Genomic DNA, 18,086 nt, shown 5'->3' with positions numbered 1-18,086 from the left:
TTTTGAAGTAGAATATGCCTTAGTTGAAAATATCTCAAACTTTTGCAAAATAATGATGTTAATAGTAAAAATACAAACCTTTATCATCACAGCTAATTTTGACTCGTGGTTTTGGAGGTGACTCCTTCAGGTACCTATTCACTCTATTTGGCATGATTGGAAGTGGGGCAGGATGCACTTTATTTGGCTGAAAGGAATGCAATATATTTACTAAACTGGATATATCAAAAGGAGATGTCAAAGTTCAGATCATTAACACTATACAAATTAAAAATTTAAGAAACTTTAAAAAAAAAAAAAAAAAAAAGAGATAAACATTGCATAAAGTCAATTTTTCAGTTTTAATTTTTTGGACAAAATTTCAGTTTTATGTACTATTAGGAGTACCCACACAGCTCTGCTCGTGCTATAAAAGTGTATAGTAGTAAATATAAAGTAAATATAAAGTGTAAATTTCTCTTTCCACTCTGAAATAAAAAGAAAGATTTTGTGTCGTTAGTTAAAATGTGCACATATAATTTTGTCTTAAGCACCAAACATCTTTACTAATAATAAAGCTGAATGTCTCTCTGTCCGGAGGATGTCTGGATGTCTGGAGGATGTCTGTAGGATGTCTGTGACGCGCATAGCGCCTAAACCGTTCGGCCGATTTTCATAAAATTTGGCACGAAGGTAGTATGTAGCATGAGGGTGTGCACCTTGAAGCGATTTTTCAAAAATTCGATGTGGTTCTTTTTTTATTCCAATTTTAAGAAAAAAAAAACTATCATAAATTACGAAATTATCATAACGTGGAACCGTAACATGGGCACAAGCCAATTGGCGAGATACGAAATTATCATAACGTGGAACTGTAACGTCGGTACAAGCCAATTGGCGAGAAAATTCACCATACATTATTTGTAAATATACAAGCGAACCAAAAGACCTTTAATTTTTCTATTAGGGGCGAAGCCGTGCAGGTGCCACTAGTAGTCCATAAAGTAATTTTAAGAAATATCCTGATATAGAGATCACACCTATCCATCAAAATTCTCTCGAAAGAATTTTTTTTCATTAATTTATTGGAATGATTTTGTAAACTATATATATATAACTATACTCATTATGCCTCAATCATTCTGCATTGGGGGCCTTCGTGGCTTTGTGGAAGAAACTTCGCTTCAAATGCTGGTAAACGTGGGTCCGATAACCCCGGATGCTCTGAGTGGTGTATTTCCTTCCTTTACGCTGAAAATCTTTCTCATGTTGTCTATGTGTGAATAAATAAAAAAGTCCAAAATCTCGAGGCAATGGCCCTCAATCCTTCCACGGTTATTAACCATGGACACGTAAACAACAACAGTAGTGTCATATAAGTTAAAGGCAACAATTTTTAACTTAACTAAAAATATGGCCATTTTTATAGCAATGAATGAACTTTAAAAGCCACTCCACCGCAGTTATTCCGTCAGAACGTATAAACTTGAATTTGTCAACTTAGTGCATGAAAAATTATTTAAATTAACAGTTTCTTATTGTTACTTCTCTATCATGAAAGTATTCGTCAGTTAAAAGATTGAATTATTACACAATTTCACAAAAATATCGTTTTGTTCTAAGCCCAAAAACTTGGTTCATGGACCAAAAGTGTCATTTGGTCACGGAGCAGAAAATAGCACAAACATTGAAGAAAAAGGAATATAACTTTATTTTATCCATCTTGTTTTTCATATTTTAACAATAAAATGCAGAGAAAAAAAAAGTCAGCTGAAATGAAAATAATTTCAATGTAATCGCTTAAACATCAAAAAAAAAAAAAAGTCTTTCTGTTATACATGGAATTGCTCTGAACTAAAAGGAATTATTTTCTCTATTGTAATTAAAATAGTAGGGCTGTGAACATTACCGTACCCTGTGGATCGCTGTAAAATAAAATCCCAACAAAACATAAATGTGAAAAGGAGCCAAGTTTGATCAAAATGAGGCCTTGGGTAGACGGTGTCACCGATAAAATAATTCAGATCAGAACGGGTACCAAGTTTCATAGCTGTTCCTCATAGAAGTTAGACTGTCCCATGTTTTTAAATTCATTCAGAAAACAATTTTTTTAATTTCTTTGATTCCTGGTTTTAAACTTGCGGCAAGTTTCGGTCGTCAATAAACAATTTCCAAAATTTGGACTGCTTCAATTATACAGTAACTTGCCAAGTTTAAATCCGGGATCAAAGAAAGTAAAAAATTGCTTTAAAATGAATTGAAGAACACGGGGTAGTCCAATTTCTTTGAGGAACTGCTATGGAAATTGTTATCTGTTGAGATCAGAATCTTGTCGGTGACACCGTCTACCCAGAACCTCATTTCGATCGAACTTGACTACTTTTCACATTGATATTTTGTTTGGATATAATTAAGTTTTGAAAGCTAAATCATAGTAATGTTCTTCTTTAGAATTGAATGTAAAAGCGCGTAGAAATACAACTTTCATCCCCCCTGCTTTTACGATGCACTGGTTTCTTTTCGTTAGTAATTTCGAAGATATTTCGATAACTGGGGGTTTGGCGCTATCGTCAGTTATTGACTATAATTGTTTGCTTCTGTCACTATCAGCAAGGCCATGGCCGAAGTACATTAGTCCTTGATCTTTGGCGTCCACAAATTTGGCGACAATTAGGAAAATTTATAAGACTCCTAGTTTTGAAACTCTTCCCGCAATTTCTACATTATCCGGGGAAATTATCATAAAGTAGATCGTAAAAAATGAATTGGCGAAAATGTTTCCCCATTGCTTATAATTCCGTGGCGCCAAGTTTGTTGACCTTTAAGAAATTAAAATGAAGCGAAGCTAAAAGACATAACCATGGCAATGCGAAACAAAACATCAGTAATTTTAATGGAGATTAGATTTATTCGAACTTTGTTTTTAACGGCTTGTAACTTTTTTTCCTTTGGAGATAGAAGGTTATTTTTTCGACCATAGGTCGAGACATTTCTGGAGTAAAAAATGCTGCTTTTCCCAACGGTGTCAAAAAGAAAACTGTGGGACAATTCCTTCACTTTTTCTAGATAGATTTAATGAAGAAAGTATTGCCAAAATTTCAGCTAAGCCTAAAAAAGTTTGAGCTAAAAACGCAAATTACTCCCGCCGTAATTAAGTTAGGGCATTGAAATAAAGTGCTTAGAACGTGGAAAATTCTACCCTTTTCAACGATATAAAATATTAATATGTGCAAGTAATTTTTCACTCCTTTAATAGCCAATAATAGGCAATTTACGTGAAAATTGGGCCTAAATTTGAATAAAAAAAGAACTATTTATCGGATTTTTTTCAAATTATAGCCTATGTTACTCAGTGAGAAGGCACCTTTCATACAGTGAAAGAATTTTTCAAATAGGTGCAGTGGTTCCGGAGATTACCTCGAACATATAAACACACAAAAATCCGTCCTCTCTCTTTATAATATTAGTAAAGATTTTAAGATTGTGAAGGTTTTCTGAAAATTAACTCTTATACTTTCTTTCTCTTTTTGATTCACTTATTTCTAAAAAGAAATCCTTTTCAAATTACATCCCTTGAATTAATATTTTAACCAAACAGAGGATGAAACAAATACTGGCTTAGCATAAAAGAATATCCCAGTTTTAAAAATTTATACTTCATAAACTATTACACTTACCACTATCAATGGGACATAAAATAAAGATAAACATTCTTAATTTGATAGTTATTAGATTATCGATATAATAGGCAAGTTTTTTTTGAAAATATGTGATTACTTAAACACACACATTCCGCAATGCTGGATTGGCGGTGCAGTTGATGATTTACCCCTTATGCATTGGCTAGCAAGATCCAGGGACCTAACCACATGTAATTTTTTTTTATGGGGTGCTGTCAAAGACAGTGTTTATACACCATCATTTCCTACAACATTGCAAGAACTGAAAGATCACATATGTGTAGCATTACGAAAAATAGATAGTGAAACACTCCAAAATGTATGGAGCGAATTAGAATACAGGTTAGATGTGTGTCGCAGGGCCGGATTTAAAGGAGGGCAGGCGGGGGCTACTGCCCCGGGGGCTCCACAACAAAGGGGCCCCAATAATAAAATTTTTACAAAGTATCTTAACTTTCACGGGTCGAAAATATCCGATATATACATATATATCAAAATATTTGGATATATCTCAATGTATCGGATATTTTCGAAAATATGATGATCTTTTCGAACCCTGATTAGGGGCCTCCACTCTTTCCTTGCCCCGGGGCCTCCACACTTCGAAATCCGGCCCTGGTGTGTCGCGTTATGAAAGGCTCACACACCAAACATTTGTTGAGTGAAAAGAAACTTTGAATGTTTATCTTTATTTTTATCTATCATTTATAGCGATAAGTAATAGTTTAAGAAATGTAACTTTTTAAAAAGGGATATTCTTTTATGCCAACTCTGTAAATCCAACATTGTATCATTTTATGGAGTATTTTATTTGATCGCATATTGATAAAGTAATTTCGGCGATACAACAGAAGACATGGCTTTGCAGAAAAACTTCTCTCCATTTTGGAGAAGAAAAAAAATGTCAGTTTTCTTATCCAGCAAGCTTTTATTTTAGAGTACAGAAAAAAAAAACATTATTTGGAATAACAACTTTAACTTTTCCGTCAGGAGAGTAGTTTTGAAGTAAGCTGATATTCAGAATAATCACACCTTTACAAAAACACAGTGTTCAATATTAAATGAGACAAAAAAAAAAAAAACCTTACAAACGTTGTAATTATTTTATTTTAATGTATAAAATTTACAGAAAAGATTTAGTCATCAATGCTCTAGGCATGACCCTTCGGTGACATGGGAAGTATCTATGCAGTATTTCTGTTTCTACCAAAATCGTAATAGAGCATACATAGTTAGTAATTTGAGCATTTCAGGTATCTCCTTCAAGGTATTGCCTCCATTTCCCCTGGACATACAGGAGTAAATCAAAGGCACAAAAACTTTATCTTTGACAAAAGCCCAAGAGGTTAAATCTGGGGATCATGGTAGCCACCACAGCAATGGCATATTGTATGATCCAGTACAACCAATCTAACCTTGAGGTAGATTCGACTTGAAATTGTTCTGCATATCATTTGGTGCAGTGATTGCAGAGTTTAACTAAATTTTGTGCAAAACTACCTTTGAAGGATGATGATATTTTAGTATATTCTAAAGCACACAAATACAGTACACATTCTCATAGTTGAAGATGCTATTTTGAATGGGAGTGCCCCTAACATCAATTTTGTAATAGAAAGATTTTTTGCTCTTTGTAACATGAAACTTTTATGACTGTAGCTTTAGAATTAATTAGTTTCAGCAAAATAAATCAGTTGCTGAATTTGTGTCATGCTATTCTTCTTGCCCCATTCAGTACGAAACACCTTGTATATGTATTATAGTAGCACTTTTCAAAGAATTCCCATTCAAAACTTAACGAATATTCATGTATCAATTACTATGTAGGGGGAAGGGGGGGTACATTGTGAGCATGAGGTACATGTGAAGATGGTATGTTTTGCTAAGATAACATCAAGCAAAAAATCTTGAGTTATTCTCAAGTAATGGCAGCACCAGTCCTACTTCTTACCCAAACTTTTGGAGTGTTTATGTTCCTGTGGTCCTGTAGTGACAGCTTCTTTGTTTTAACAAATGCTGAAATTTATTTTTTGCAAACCATTACATGAACATTCAAGTAAAATTTATGATAATGTTTAAATTAAATTTATAATTCTTTATTTTTTAAAATTAGTTCTAAGGTAGGCGATGGGACACTGGTGAGCACAACATGTAGGGGCACATGTGAGCACATATATCCTCTTTGTGATATAAATATTAGTATAGCGTTATTATAAGTGTTGAAACCAAGGTGTAAAGATTTATAATTATTTTGCAACAACCAGTTTGTAAATTTATTGTTGATTATTATTATTATATTAATATAGCAAGCAAACTTATGATTTTTTTTCTACATAACTAAAAATTCTTTATTTTTGCAAGTTAGTTCTAAAGTAGATGATGGGGCACTTGTGAACACATCTAGGGGCACATGCGAACAGTTCCCATATCCTCTCTGTACTTAGTTTAGGGTAATTATAAGTGCTAAACAATGGGTAAATATTTAAAATTATTATTTTTCTAAAATCAGTTAGAAAAGTATTGTTAAGCATTGTTATTAATATTAAATAGTTATTTATGTTTATTATAATTTTATTTAAAAAAATCATTTGTAACTAAATGATTGGTCAAACGTTTAGTGTTATATAATACTTATTTTAGATAAAAAGACAATAAATTTTAATTTAATAAAAAATTGAAGTTTAAAAATAACTTTAAAAACATCACCCATATTTTCTATGAAGCTTAAATGCAAAATATAGCAATAATCTTTGCACAATAAAATATTATTTGTATTATGTAGTGTTATAAGTTATTTTTTCTTGTGTATCCAGTGATCAGAACACGCTAGGAAACTTTAAAATTTCATAGTAAGCAGTTCGGAAAAATATTTTTGTAATGCCTGTAGACACAATGTGCAACAGGTTAATGGTATGTACATATATGTTTCAAATTAAAGAGTTTTTTCGTTGAAATATGATGCTTGTCCTGCATTTTTCAACCATGTTCATATGTACCCCAGGCTTGTTAATGTGCACCTCCCTAGAGGGGCACATAGGGGCAAGAACATTTTTCAAAAATACCATTAAAAAAAATATTTTTTTTTTTTTTTTTAAATCCGGAAAAATTCCATGGTACAAAGAAAAGATTAATCAATCATGGGCACAACCTTACCCTGAGAAATTGATAATATTTTTTGTAAAATAAGGAATAAAAACAAATTGTTCTCATGTGCCCTCCTTCCCCTACATGTGCGGAACTTTAATAGAATGAGGATACGAAACAAACATTGCTTAATGGACAACTATTTTATTTGCAAATTTTAACTAAATATTACTAAGATTTTATAATTGATGAATTAACAATAGTCCATTGTATACCTGTATATCCTGTTATATTGTATATACCTGTCTTTTTTCTCCCCCCCCCCCCCACAAATGTGAACTTGAAGAAAAATTTGGGACAGTGAACAAAATATACTACCTAAGGTTGTAGCAAGATTTCCAATGAAAAGTACAATATACATAATTGTAACACACATAATACATGCCCTGATAGTTACAGGTTTAATGTTGCACTACTTGATTAATTAATTTCCTGTAGAGGCACACAAATCTTCAAATTTTGTACTCTTTCAAATTTAACCATAAATTTATGACATTTGAAAAATTGCCAACACACTCAAAGTTTCTACCTCACATTTTAACTCTGAGATAAACAATTGATCTTAAGAGATGCACAGAATAAGTACTGAGTAAAGAAAAGAAAAGGCATTAAAATTTAAAAGGTTTCTTCTTGAATGAAATAATTATTTATTGTGGTGTGTTAATTCTTTAATTCATAATGCATCATTGGAGGAAAAAGGACAGACATTTTTATGATAAAGCATTTCCGGATTGAGGGTCTCTAGTTGAGTTTTACTGAGTCCAGTTGAGTACATTGCAATTTACAAAGTAAAAAAAAAAGAAAAACAAACTAGACGGAGATTAAAAGCTAATTGATAAAAATTTATGTTTTAATTTTAAAAAAATGTTGAGCATTATAGAAATACAATTTGAAACGATACACTACAGTTTCAAACTTCAGAGGTAGGAAAATTTGTTGATGAAATTACAGGAGTAAATATTTGATGATAAGCAGACTTTCCTACATAAAAGTTCCAGTGAAAACCTCTTCCCACAAGAACTTGTACTACCATTGAAGAGCTGTTAACTATGATACAGTGACATTAAAATAAATACAACAAAACAAAGTAAACGAAACACAAAGTTTCTCTTTTTTAGATGTCTTTAACTAATCAAATATTTAAAGAAAGCTGCATTGGAGATACAAAAGGTGATTACAGTTAAAACATTTTTGAAGTGGGTCATAATGCTTATAAGTTTAAGCTTCTGTTGAGTATTAACATACTTGTATAAGAAACAAAATATATTACCGATTTCATTGGCACTTGAGCTTGTTGACCAATTGAATAAGTCTTGAAATCTGAAAAGTAAATTATTTCAGATCATCTTGATTCACAACAAGCAAAACAAAATGATATGCCATGCAATATTGATGACGAGTAATAATTGGGATTACAACAAGAGACCTACCGAGTACTCAGTAACTATTTGGTACTCGGCCAATACCGAGTAGTTGTAAAAAATGGAATATTGTTAAGGAACATTTTAGAATTAATAAAAGAGTGCAACCATATAATATACTGCAATCATTTACAATTCAAATTTAAATTTTGAGAATAATGAAGTTTGTTATGCTTCAATGGAGTTAATCTTTTTAATGCTCACAAATTTAAATAAAACTTATTTATTAAAAATGGAGCCAGTGTAAAAAATATGAAATTTTTATGTTATTGTGTTTGGCGGACTAGAACCAGTGGAGTGCACGGGGGGGGGGGGGGGGGGACTTGTTGGCCCGAGCCCGAAGGGGGCCCAATCTGTTTTTAACTAGGCATGAAATATAGATGTGAATAATATGGAGGGTTACCCAGAAAAGTCAATTTATGACGGGCCTCAAAATTTCTGTGTGCACCCCTGACTAAAACTAAAATTGATTGATATAATTTGTTTTAATTCCAACTTGATTAATCATACTTATTATTTGTTTATTTTTAATTTTGAAAATTACCTTTTTATAAAATTTTTCATAGAAACAAAATCTTTTACATAATGCGTAATTAAATTTAAGCTGGAATTTTGTTTTAAAAACTATTATATGGACATGGGGGTCTATACTACTACTATTCTAATAAGTTCGAAAATTCGTGACGTGTGTGTCGGTAATTCTTCTTAAAACATAATTGGAAATCGGTACTCGGTACTTGGCCAAGTAGTGAAAGGCCAAGTACTCGGCCAAAGTACTACTCGGTACGTCTCTAATTACAATAAGATGAAATAAGTAAAAATTATCAGAGTAAGTTTTTACCTATAGATACATAAATGTTTTTTATAACAGTAATTTAAATGATGCAGACAATGATGCTTATGAGTTGGTGAAAGCCTTCACCACACCTCTGAGAACAGATGAATATTGTAAAAGCATATCGTCAACGTACTTCAAATAAGCATGGTCCAATCTGGCAAGGATTTATAAAATTTAAAGAAGATTATTTTGCAGCGCAGGTGGTTAGCATCGATGGAAACAGAAATCTGAGCATGTGAGAGCTCTTGCTGCTGCTCAGATAAGTGGTTTCTTAGTGTATTTTTTGATTTTTACTGTCTAATTTTAGTATTTTTTACGGAATTTCATCACACATTTCAGTATTTTGGAGTTTTGGGGACTTATTTTTCTGTTTATTGCATTCTTGAAGTGCTTTTGAAAGAATTATTAATGTAAATTAGCACTGCATTGGTAAAAGTGTTTATATAATTGTAACCGCACTTGATGCTGTGCCTTTTTCTGCATTCTTTTACGATGTGTTAATGTCAGTTGAAACCATGAGCAGTGCTATGAAGCTGCGATAATGTTTTATAAAATAAAAAATTATACGTGTGAAAGATTAGCAAATTAAACTTAATACCATCATGAATTTTGAATACCTGAACTGAGTTATTTCACAGATGAAGATTGTAAAAGCATATCGTAGACGTACTTAAAACAAATGAAATTACAAGAAGATCATTTTTCAGTGCAGGTGCTTGGCATCGAGGGACACGGAAATCTGTTTCCCTCGTAACAAATATATTCAAAGAAAAGGAAAGCAAATAGAAGGTTTACACAAAATAAAAATAATTACTCTAAAGAGGTTTCCAAAACTTCAGCTCTAAACACAATGTCATACTGTTATTATTGTAATGAAAATACTCATGATTTTACAAATGTGAAAAAACAAATGAAGAAAAAAGAATTATTCTAAAGAATCAAGGGAGTTGTTACAAATGTTTAAGAAAAGGGTACATTTTGTTTAAATGTAGGGTAAAAATTCCAACTTGCGAAGTGTGCAACAGTGTAAATCATAATAAATTATTTTGCAGGAAATTGTTTCAGTTTCTAAAGGTAAAGAAAATACAATTGCATCTTTGTAGCTGAATTCAAAAACAATTTCAGAAACTGCTGATGAAGGAATAGTACAAGTTGCTGATCTGCAAACTTGTACTGTTCATGTTTTAGATGGGAGAAGGACCTGAGGCATCTGAAAATGTGACAATGTTCGTTAGTGACAATAGGCTTGATTCCGCTCAACACAGAGAGAGATATAATGCTCCGAAAAGTAATGAAGTCACAATGATTTTCAAAAACTCTGATGGCATCCCACCAAACAATCGCGACAAATGCATTTATTCAAAGCACCAAAAACTTTGCAGAATTAATACTCTCAACTCAAACAGTGATCCAATAACTTATGCACTGCTTTTCCTACATGGTGCAAAAGGCTTTAGCATTAACCAGGGTTATACGGCATTGCAGTTTTATATTCACCGCTCATCAGTCAGCAGACATTTTCAATCCTATTTTATATGGTGGAAAACTAAGGGAACAATATGTAGTATATTCATGCAAGAAAGTCAAAGGTAGTCGTTTGAACTTCATTCAACACAACCAAAAAACCCAATGAGTCAAATCTAATTTGCGACTTGCCAACCACATAAATGTTCTCGCTGCTGAAGCTGGCGTGCAAGGGGGTGTTACTGTCATTCTTCCCTCAACTTTCATCGGGAGTGAGAGAGCAATGCAGCAGAATTATCAAGAGAACTTGTCGATAGTCAGAGAATATAGCAAGTTCGAATTGTTTTTGACGTTTACTTGTAACCCAAAGTGGAATGAAATCCGGGACAACCTTTTTCCCAGAGAAAAGCCACATGGCTTTTTAGCGTACCTACTTGGTCGCCCGACAACAAGCTGATCGACATCAAATCTTTAAAATTACAATATTTTAATGCTATAAAAATGGATGTCTGTCTATGTTTGTTCCTTATACAAATCCAAATTATGTCAGATCTTTACCAAATTTGGCACAAAGGATCTTTGGTGCTCTAGAATGGGGGGGGGGGGGGGAATTTTTAAAAACCCAAAGAGCTACAAATTATTCCAACCAAATTCTACAATATCTGTGTTTAATATTCTTTTGACAAGATAGGATTTTTTTTTCTTGACCGAACATAGTAAAATGAAAGCTTGTAATTGACTGGTTTCTAATAACAAGTAGAGAATATTTTAAATGCTGTACTAGTACTTAAGTTAACTGTTATCTTGCTGAAACAAAGTTTATTTCCTTTTTACTGCCTTTTGTTTGGTGGAGAGAGCTAGTGTTTGGGAGAAAACTGGATATAAATATCTTAAACATTCAAGAGAAAAGATTAAAAAACACTAAGAATGTAGCATTCATTTGACTAATGCATGTAAATTAAAAATAGTTGGAATTGTGAATATTGCTGCTGAAATCAATGCAGCTGCCAAAATAGCTATTCAGAAACACAATGACAGGCATGTGATAGAACAGGTTGATAAAGTAAATGACTGTTTAAAATTTTGTGGCAGCCATGAACTTTCAAATGACAAAAACTGTAAACTCCACAAACTGAGGAAATTTTTTACATTTGTTATGGATGGTCGGGGAGTCTCGATAGTATATTAGATGATCATTTGAACAATGTGCTGTTTTCAAGTGCATATCACATATAATGCAAAATGAATTGTTACCATGCATGTTTATTATTTACATGGAAGATTTTTATAAAGACATGATTAATGCTGATTTTGTGTCTGTACAAGCAGATGAAAGTACTAATATTACTTGTACAAGCCAGTTTGTGATACTCCTATGCTTTATTAAAGACTACAAACCTGTGCAACGATTTGCTTGTTTTACTGATGCACATGATTGAACTGCTGAAGGTCTTTTTGAAGCTTTAAAGCAAGTCCTTGAAAACTTATGTAGAAAATAAACTAATTTCACACACATGATAGTGCAAATGTAATAAGTGCTAGCAACATAATGCTGAGTAAATGGAAACCATGGAAACTGATGCTGAATAAATTTCTCATGTTTTCTAGTTTTTTTTCCTACTTTCATAGCATTTTTACATGTCTTGCTATTCATTCGAGTTGACCTATTCTTGAAGCAGCTATTTATTCGAATATGCTGCAGCAAGCGTCATGAAATAGTTCATGGCTCTTGCTTAGAATTTCGGAATTGGTGAATTTCCGGCATTTCATAGCACATAAGTGTCAAAGTTCTTGAGAACAATGTAACACATTTTAAAGCGAAAATTTTAAAATATATGTGCGGAGGGGTCAGGGTGAGCTGAGTAACATTCTTGTGTAATTAGTGGGTTTGAGTAGCATCTGCCAGTTAGGTGCAGTTCTTTGAACAGTTAGGAAAATGCCAAACACCTGTTGGTCAGGTGCATCTTTTTTTCTGCTGTTATAACAGGGGGCAAAGTTGAGAAAGGCGACTTTGAAAAGCATGTGATCGGACACATGAAATTCTTTTGGTTTTGAAAAGGGGTTGATTCCGTGCTGGTGGATTCTAAAAACTTGTGCTGGAATTATTTTGTGCACCAAAACATGTGTTTTGCTTGAAGCATAGGCGTTTGTTTCCTTCAGTGTACTTGAAGGGTCCAGTCTCATAATTATCTCTACGATGTCGCGTAGGACCGTTGGAAAACAAAACTTATAAGAAAATGAATTCCTGCAACTGTTGCAGGATTTCTCTGAAATTGATTCTGGTTCGGATGCATAGTCTGAATTTATCTGAAGAGGAATACATTCCTGGCGATGAAAATAATATACTTTCATCAGTTGATTGTAATCATTTTTAGGAACCTAAATTGCACAAAAAGATTCTGATAAAGTTTTTACTCCAGAGAAAAAACGAAAACGATGTCAAATATAACAATACGGAAATAAAACTACGAACATTTGTTCCTATTGCAAAAAGACAGTTTATAGCTCATGTACAAAGTGATAAAGATGATTATCTGCAAATATTGTAAAAGAGAGTAATGTAAGTACCTTACGTTATTCATGCATTTCAGAAATGAATCACATGAATAGTTGAAAATACTTGTTAGCCACTTTTGCCTAACCCTCCTTTTGAGACGAGCTGCCTACGCGCATCTTGTTGATGCTTACATATTTCAATGTATGCAAAATGAAACTTAATGCTATGTAATCATGCTGGTATTGATGGTGCACTAAGTTGTTACATTAATGATTTGTTGCATTTATAACTAGTGGTCTTGTGCTGGGCATCTTCACATACCAAAAGTAAACTATTCTATGAATTTTCTTCTTACTTTCAAAAAAATGAATCAAATAGATTCTTTATTAAAAACACCATCTTCAACTTTGCCACTCGAAGAGAAGCTCATAAAAAAAGAGACCTGGACTGCTAGCCGCGAGAAAATTCTTTTTTTTTTAGACAGATGGTAAGAAGAAAAGAACTTTTTGTTAACAGTTGGCCCCATAGGTGGATCCAACTCCTCCAGGAGTGGCAAACATCGACAACACCAGGCGTCGCCTGCAGTTCGGCGCCGAGCGGTGTCCGGGGAGTCTGCGGGGCCATCCGACACCGAAGGACGACGTGACTCCTGCAACTACCACCTCTCCAATCCTCCCCTCGAGTGGCTCCCTCGTTCTTTCAGACACCGACTCTACACCACCTTCCTGCTCATCGTTTGCTGCACCCACTTTAACCACCACCCCTGCAGCCGCTCTGGTTCCGTCATCCAGTGGTTCCATAGAGCCGTTCGATACGGACTCAACTCTGCTGGCCACCGCCTCCTTTGCCACACCTGTCTCGAACATTTCAACCCCCCCCCCCCACCACTGCAGCAGCACCGATGCTGTCCACCAGTGGCTCTGTCGTGTTGTCGGACACAGACTCGACACCACCTTCCTGCTTATCGTTTGCTGCACCCACTTTAACAACCAGCCCTGCAGCCGCTCCGGTTCTGTCATCCAGTGGTTCCATAGAGCCGTCCGATACGAACTCAACTCCGCCGGCCAACATCTTCTTTGCCACACCCACCTCAAACATTTCAGCCCCCATGCTGATTTTGTGTCCGCATAAGCAGATGAAAGTACTGAAATTACATGTATAAGGTCGCTTGTGATACTTTCATGCTTTGTTAAAGACTAAAAACCTGTGCAACTATTTGTTTCACTGATGTACATGACTGCACTGCTGAAGGTCTTTTTGAAGCTTTAAAGCAAGTCCTTGAAAACTTGTATAGAAAATAAACTAATTGCACGTACATGATAGTGCAAATGTAATAAGTGTTAGCAAGCACTAGCCCAGCCAATGATCAGCTATCCATTAGTCCAATGAGTTGATGATTGATTTTTTTTATTCAAATAGCTTTACATAAATGGAAGGTCGGTTTTTGTATAAGTTGTCTTTTTTATGCTAATTTCACTAAGCATTCATTGTTTTCCAAAAATTTCAGCTGGTAACCCTGCATTGAATTTGATCAACATTCCCAAATGCACTCTTATTTTTATTAGCGATAACTTGGATCTGGTGCTTTTGTTTTAATTACATTTTATTTTTGAGTTGCTTTGTTAATATTTACACTCATTTTCACCATTAAAAAAGGTGGTGATTTGTCATCTGAACACCTCCTTCCAAAAAAGAAAACCAATGACTTGACAAATGATGAAAAAAAATATTGCATACGAGAAAAATAAGCGAACACAGTATTTCAGGATCAATAGCTCACAAGTTTTGAGGGGCTACAGTTTGATGAGAAAAACAATGAAATGTATTACACAGTGTGCAAAAAATCAAAATTTCTTGGTACTTTGATTTTTGTCTCTGGATCATCAAACTTGAGAACAGATTCCATCAGATCCTACTATGTGCGTCCTCCACATTTAAAGGCAGTGGAGGCTGCTGAAAATTCGAAAAAAAAAAAAGTTCCTAGGTACTTCTGAAGTCAGCAAAGCCCTTTTGATGTAGCACAAGCAACAAAAAGATTGCTTGATTATTTTCTTTAGGACTGCACATGCTCTGGCAAAAAATGCTCGACCACATACAGATTTTGCCTGGGACTGCAAATTATATCAAATGAAAAATGTGGACATTGGAGAAATGTATATAAATGACAAAGCCTGCACAGATTTTAACTTCATTTATTGCAAAAGCTAGTATGCAAAATTTGATTAGTGAGGTTGAAGGTTCAATGTGCTATTCTTTAATATGTGATGAATCAACAGACTTTTGTGAAACAACAACTTTTCATCTATGTCAAGTACTGCATTAAAAGGAAACAATCTGTAAAGTTTTTAAAACGATGCTCCCCAAATCAAGCTACTGCTAAGCCAATTTTTTGTTTTTAAATCTTTAAAAGATGTATAAGCAAATGGCAGTATGATGTCAACCTTCAATCCCACAAACAAGGCAAAATGTTCAGTCAAGAGTAGTCAAGGTAAGTGCCTAGTGTAAAAGACCTAAAAGGTCAACTTTTATTATGTTTAGGGAAAATGAAGAGACTATGGCTGAGATAACATTACTACAAGAAAGGCATGTAGTTATTGAAAATTAGTTCAAGACGAAAAGTTTTTCTTGAATTTTTGTGGAAACATTATGAAACATGTTGACATGCTACAACTCAAAAACAAAGCTCAACGAGCATTTGGATCTGCAGATGTGATGCATAGCGCATCCCATATTATTAGTGGTATCAATAATGTCTTTTTTTTTATAAGTAGCAATTATAAGCACGCGCAGTAGGAAGTCGATTTTGTTAGAAATAGAATCACTACAAGCATCTCTACACTTACCTTTGCCCATGTAACTGAACTTCATGTTAATCAACTGATGCTCGTTCGGACTAATGATCTGAGTGAATCGGAAGCGAGCTGTCCGATTGGATGAGTGATGTCACGGACTCCTGCTATTGGCTTAGCAAGTAGGCTTCTCTGCCACTTGGTGCATCCTCATTGGTTGCGCGGAGGTGCGGGCATCGATGTGAATACCAATGGGGACAGGGTATTTAACAGTGAATGGGGTTGAGATTCTTTTTCTTTTTTTAGACTCTTTTGGTGGTGCCTGTCCTGTGGAAACACAGCTTGGGTGGAGCTTGTATTTCTCAGCTGATTGCCGATGATGCATAGCTGATTATAGTAATAGATTAGCGGTATTAGGATGAGACATTAACGAACAGGCTAGTCATATTTAATTAGCCTTTTACCTTTGGCTTCAGTTAATAGTTTATACAATTATATTTGCTTTTTTTCACGTGTTAATAAATTTTAGTTATTTTTAAAGAAGTCACTTCATTTGTTATTCATAGAAATTTGGTGAAATGTTAGTTCTTCCACCAACCCTGCAGGAAGTATTAAAGTTAAAAGGTGATATCATTCATCAATGGTATCAGATTTCCCGCTTTTCACGATCGGGCATGTTTGCGGTTCATTCATGTTTCTTGTTCCGAGCGCCACAGCAGTTCCGCATTCGGGTGTCTCTTGGTACTTGTCGGCTTCCCGATTGGTTCCGAACGCCATTTGGGGAGGTGCTGCAAGGCAATGCTAAGCGCTGATTGGCTGAGTGATAGTCACAAAATGTCTACTTGAGAGATATTCTCACCAATTCATTTTAAAAGCTTAGTGTAAATTAAATGTAACAGTTTTTATCCACTTGTTTTTCTTTATTAATGAATAAGCAGTTAATCTTGTCCCTTTAAAGGATGCTTGTTTCAAATCTCGTATCGGAAAGCAGATGTGTAAACAACGGATCGACTCGAAACAAAGTGTTCGTCAGGAAGAAGGATGTGACGCCAGAGCACGAGTGGATGTGTGAAGTAATCTCCCGATAACTTGGAGCAAATTGATTGTTCTGGAAGGATCCAGATGGCTCTTATGTAAGCATATCTGGAGTGACGTGCCGCATAGTGCTGGGATAGGATATAAGCTGAAGGAATTAGAAGGAAATCACTTCTGCTCGCGTTTCTCATTTTCGACCGACAATAGTCGTGTTTTTAGAGGACGTTCGCTGTTGAAGCGGCGTCCTGAACTTAGGAGATGGCTGTTAAGATTTCGCCATGGGAGTTAGGGACTAAAATTTTTGAAACATTTTAGAATAATTATCGTTAGCAGGGTTCATACCCTTTAGGCAGAAAAAAATTCAAGCACTTTTCAAGTACTTTTCAAGGTAAAAAATTTTGTTTTCAAGGCAATATCATAAATTTGTACTAAAAATATTGTATGCAGATTTCATTTACTACAAACACATAGAAATAAGGCAATAATACAAAAAGTATAGGAAAACAAAATTGCTTTTTCTACAACAAGAGACGCTTTGATGAAAGATCTACTGCGTTGAAAGTTATTCTGAAAATGTTTGAAAAGTTCGATCATAAAGAGAAGCAGATACCAAAAGGTTCAATTTTGAGGTTTTTCAAAGGCTGCAGCAGTCAGAGGTTTGTATATTTTCTAGAATCAGCAAATTAATACTTTTAAAAAAAAACCTTTCATAAGTGCTTTTAACTTTTATGGGAAGAAACTAAAATACCCAAGTTCAATGGCATTGCCAGAGAGGAGTTTTTGAAGTCACTCCCCCCCCCCCCTGGGTTTCAACATTTATTTCCAATAGTTATACAGTGGTTTATTACAATATGAGGGCGGTTAGGACAAACACTACCCAGAAAGTTATTTCAGTTTGCACTATTTAGTGCTAAAAATATTAGGTTTGCAAATCATTTATAAGTATGCAAATCAATTATTCGTATGTAGTATGTATTAGTTGTTCAGCCAATAAGGCATTTCAACTGTCTTCGAAAAATTTAAAAATTAAGGAAGTAAGAAAAGTTTATGAAAGGTCCACAGTCCAGTCTCTACACCTCAAAATATACAAAAGCAGCTTAAGCAGTGATAAATACTCTGAATGCAAACTTGAGCCTATTCAGCTTTCATTGATTAACTTGCAATAGTCAATAAATGTGCAAGTTCAGATTTATAAAGCCATATTTCGAAATTGAAAAGATTCACAAGAAGTTGCCATAT

General features: G+C 34.3%; 1 protein-coding gene across 2 annotated transcripts in view; it reads right to left on the bottom strand.

The window, feature by feature from the left end:
- LOC129229681 (serine-aspartate repeat-containing protein F-like) overlaps positions 1-18,086 on the bottom strand; it is a 135,126-nt gene that overhangs the window by 1,706 nt on the left and 115,334 nt on the right. For both annotated transcript variants that reach the window (XM_054864039.1, XM_054864040.1), the window contains 2 exons: positions 8,074-8,123; positions 79-187 (listed from right to left, as the gene is read on the bottom strand). In XM_054864039.1, coding sequence (XP_054720014.1) covers positions 79-187; positions 8,074-8,123 — 159 coding nt within the window. The remainder of the gene's footprint in view (positions 1-78; positions 188-8,073; positions 8,124-18,086) is intronic.

This window comes from Uloborus diversus, chromosome 9 (assembly GCF_026930045.1).
Source record: "Uloborus diversus isolate 005 chromosome 9, Udiv.v.3.1, whole genome shotgun sequence".
Classification (NCBI taxonomy): domain Eukaryota; kingdom Metazoa; phylum Arthropoda; class Arachnida; order Araneae; family Uloboridae; genus Uloborus; species Uloborus diversus.
Note: the sequence above shows the minus strand (reverse complement) of the source record. Positions and strands in the feature narration are given on the sequence as shown.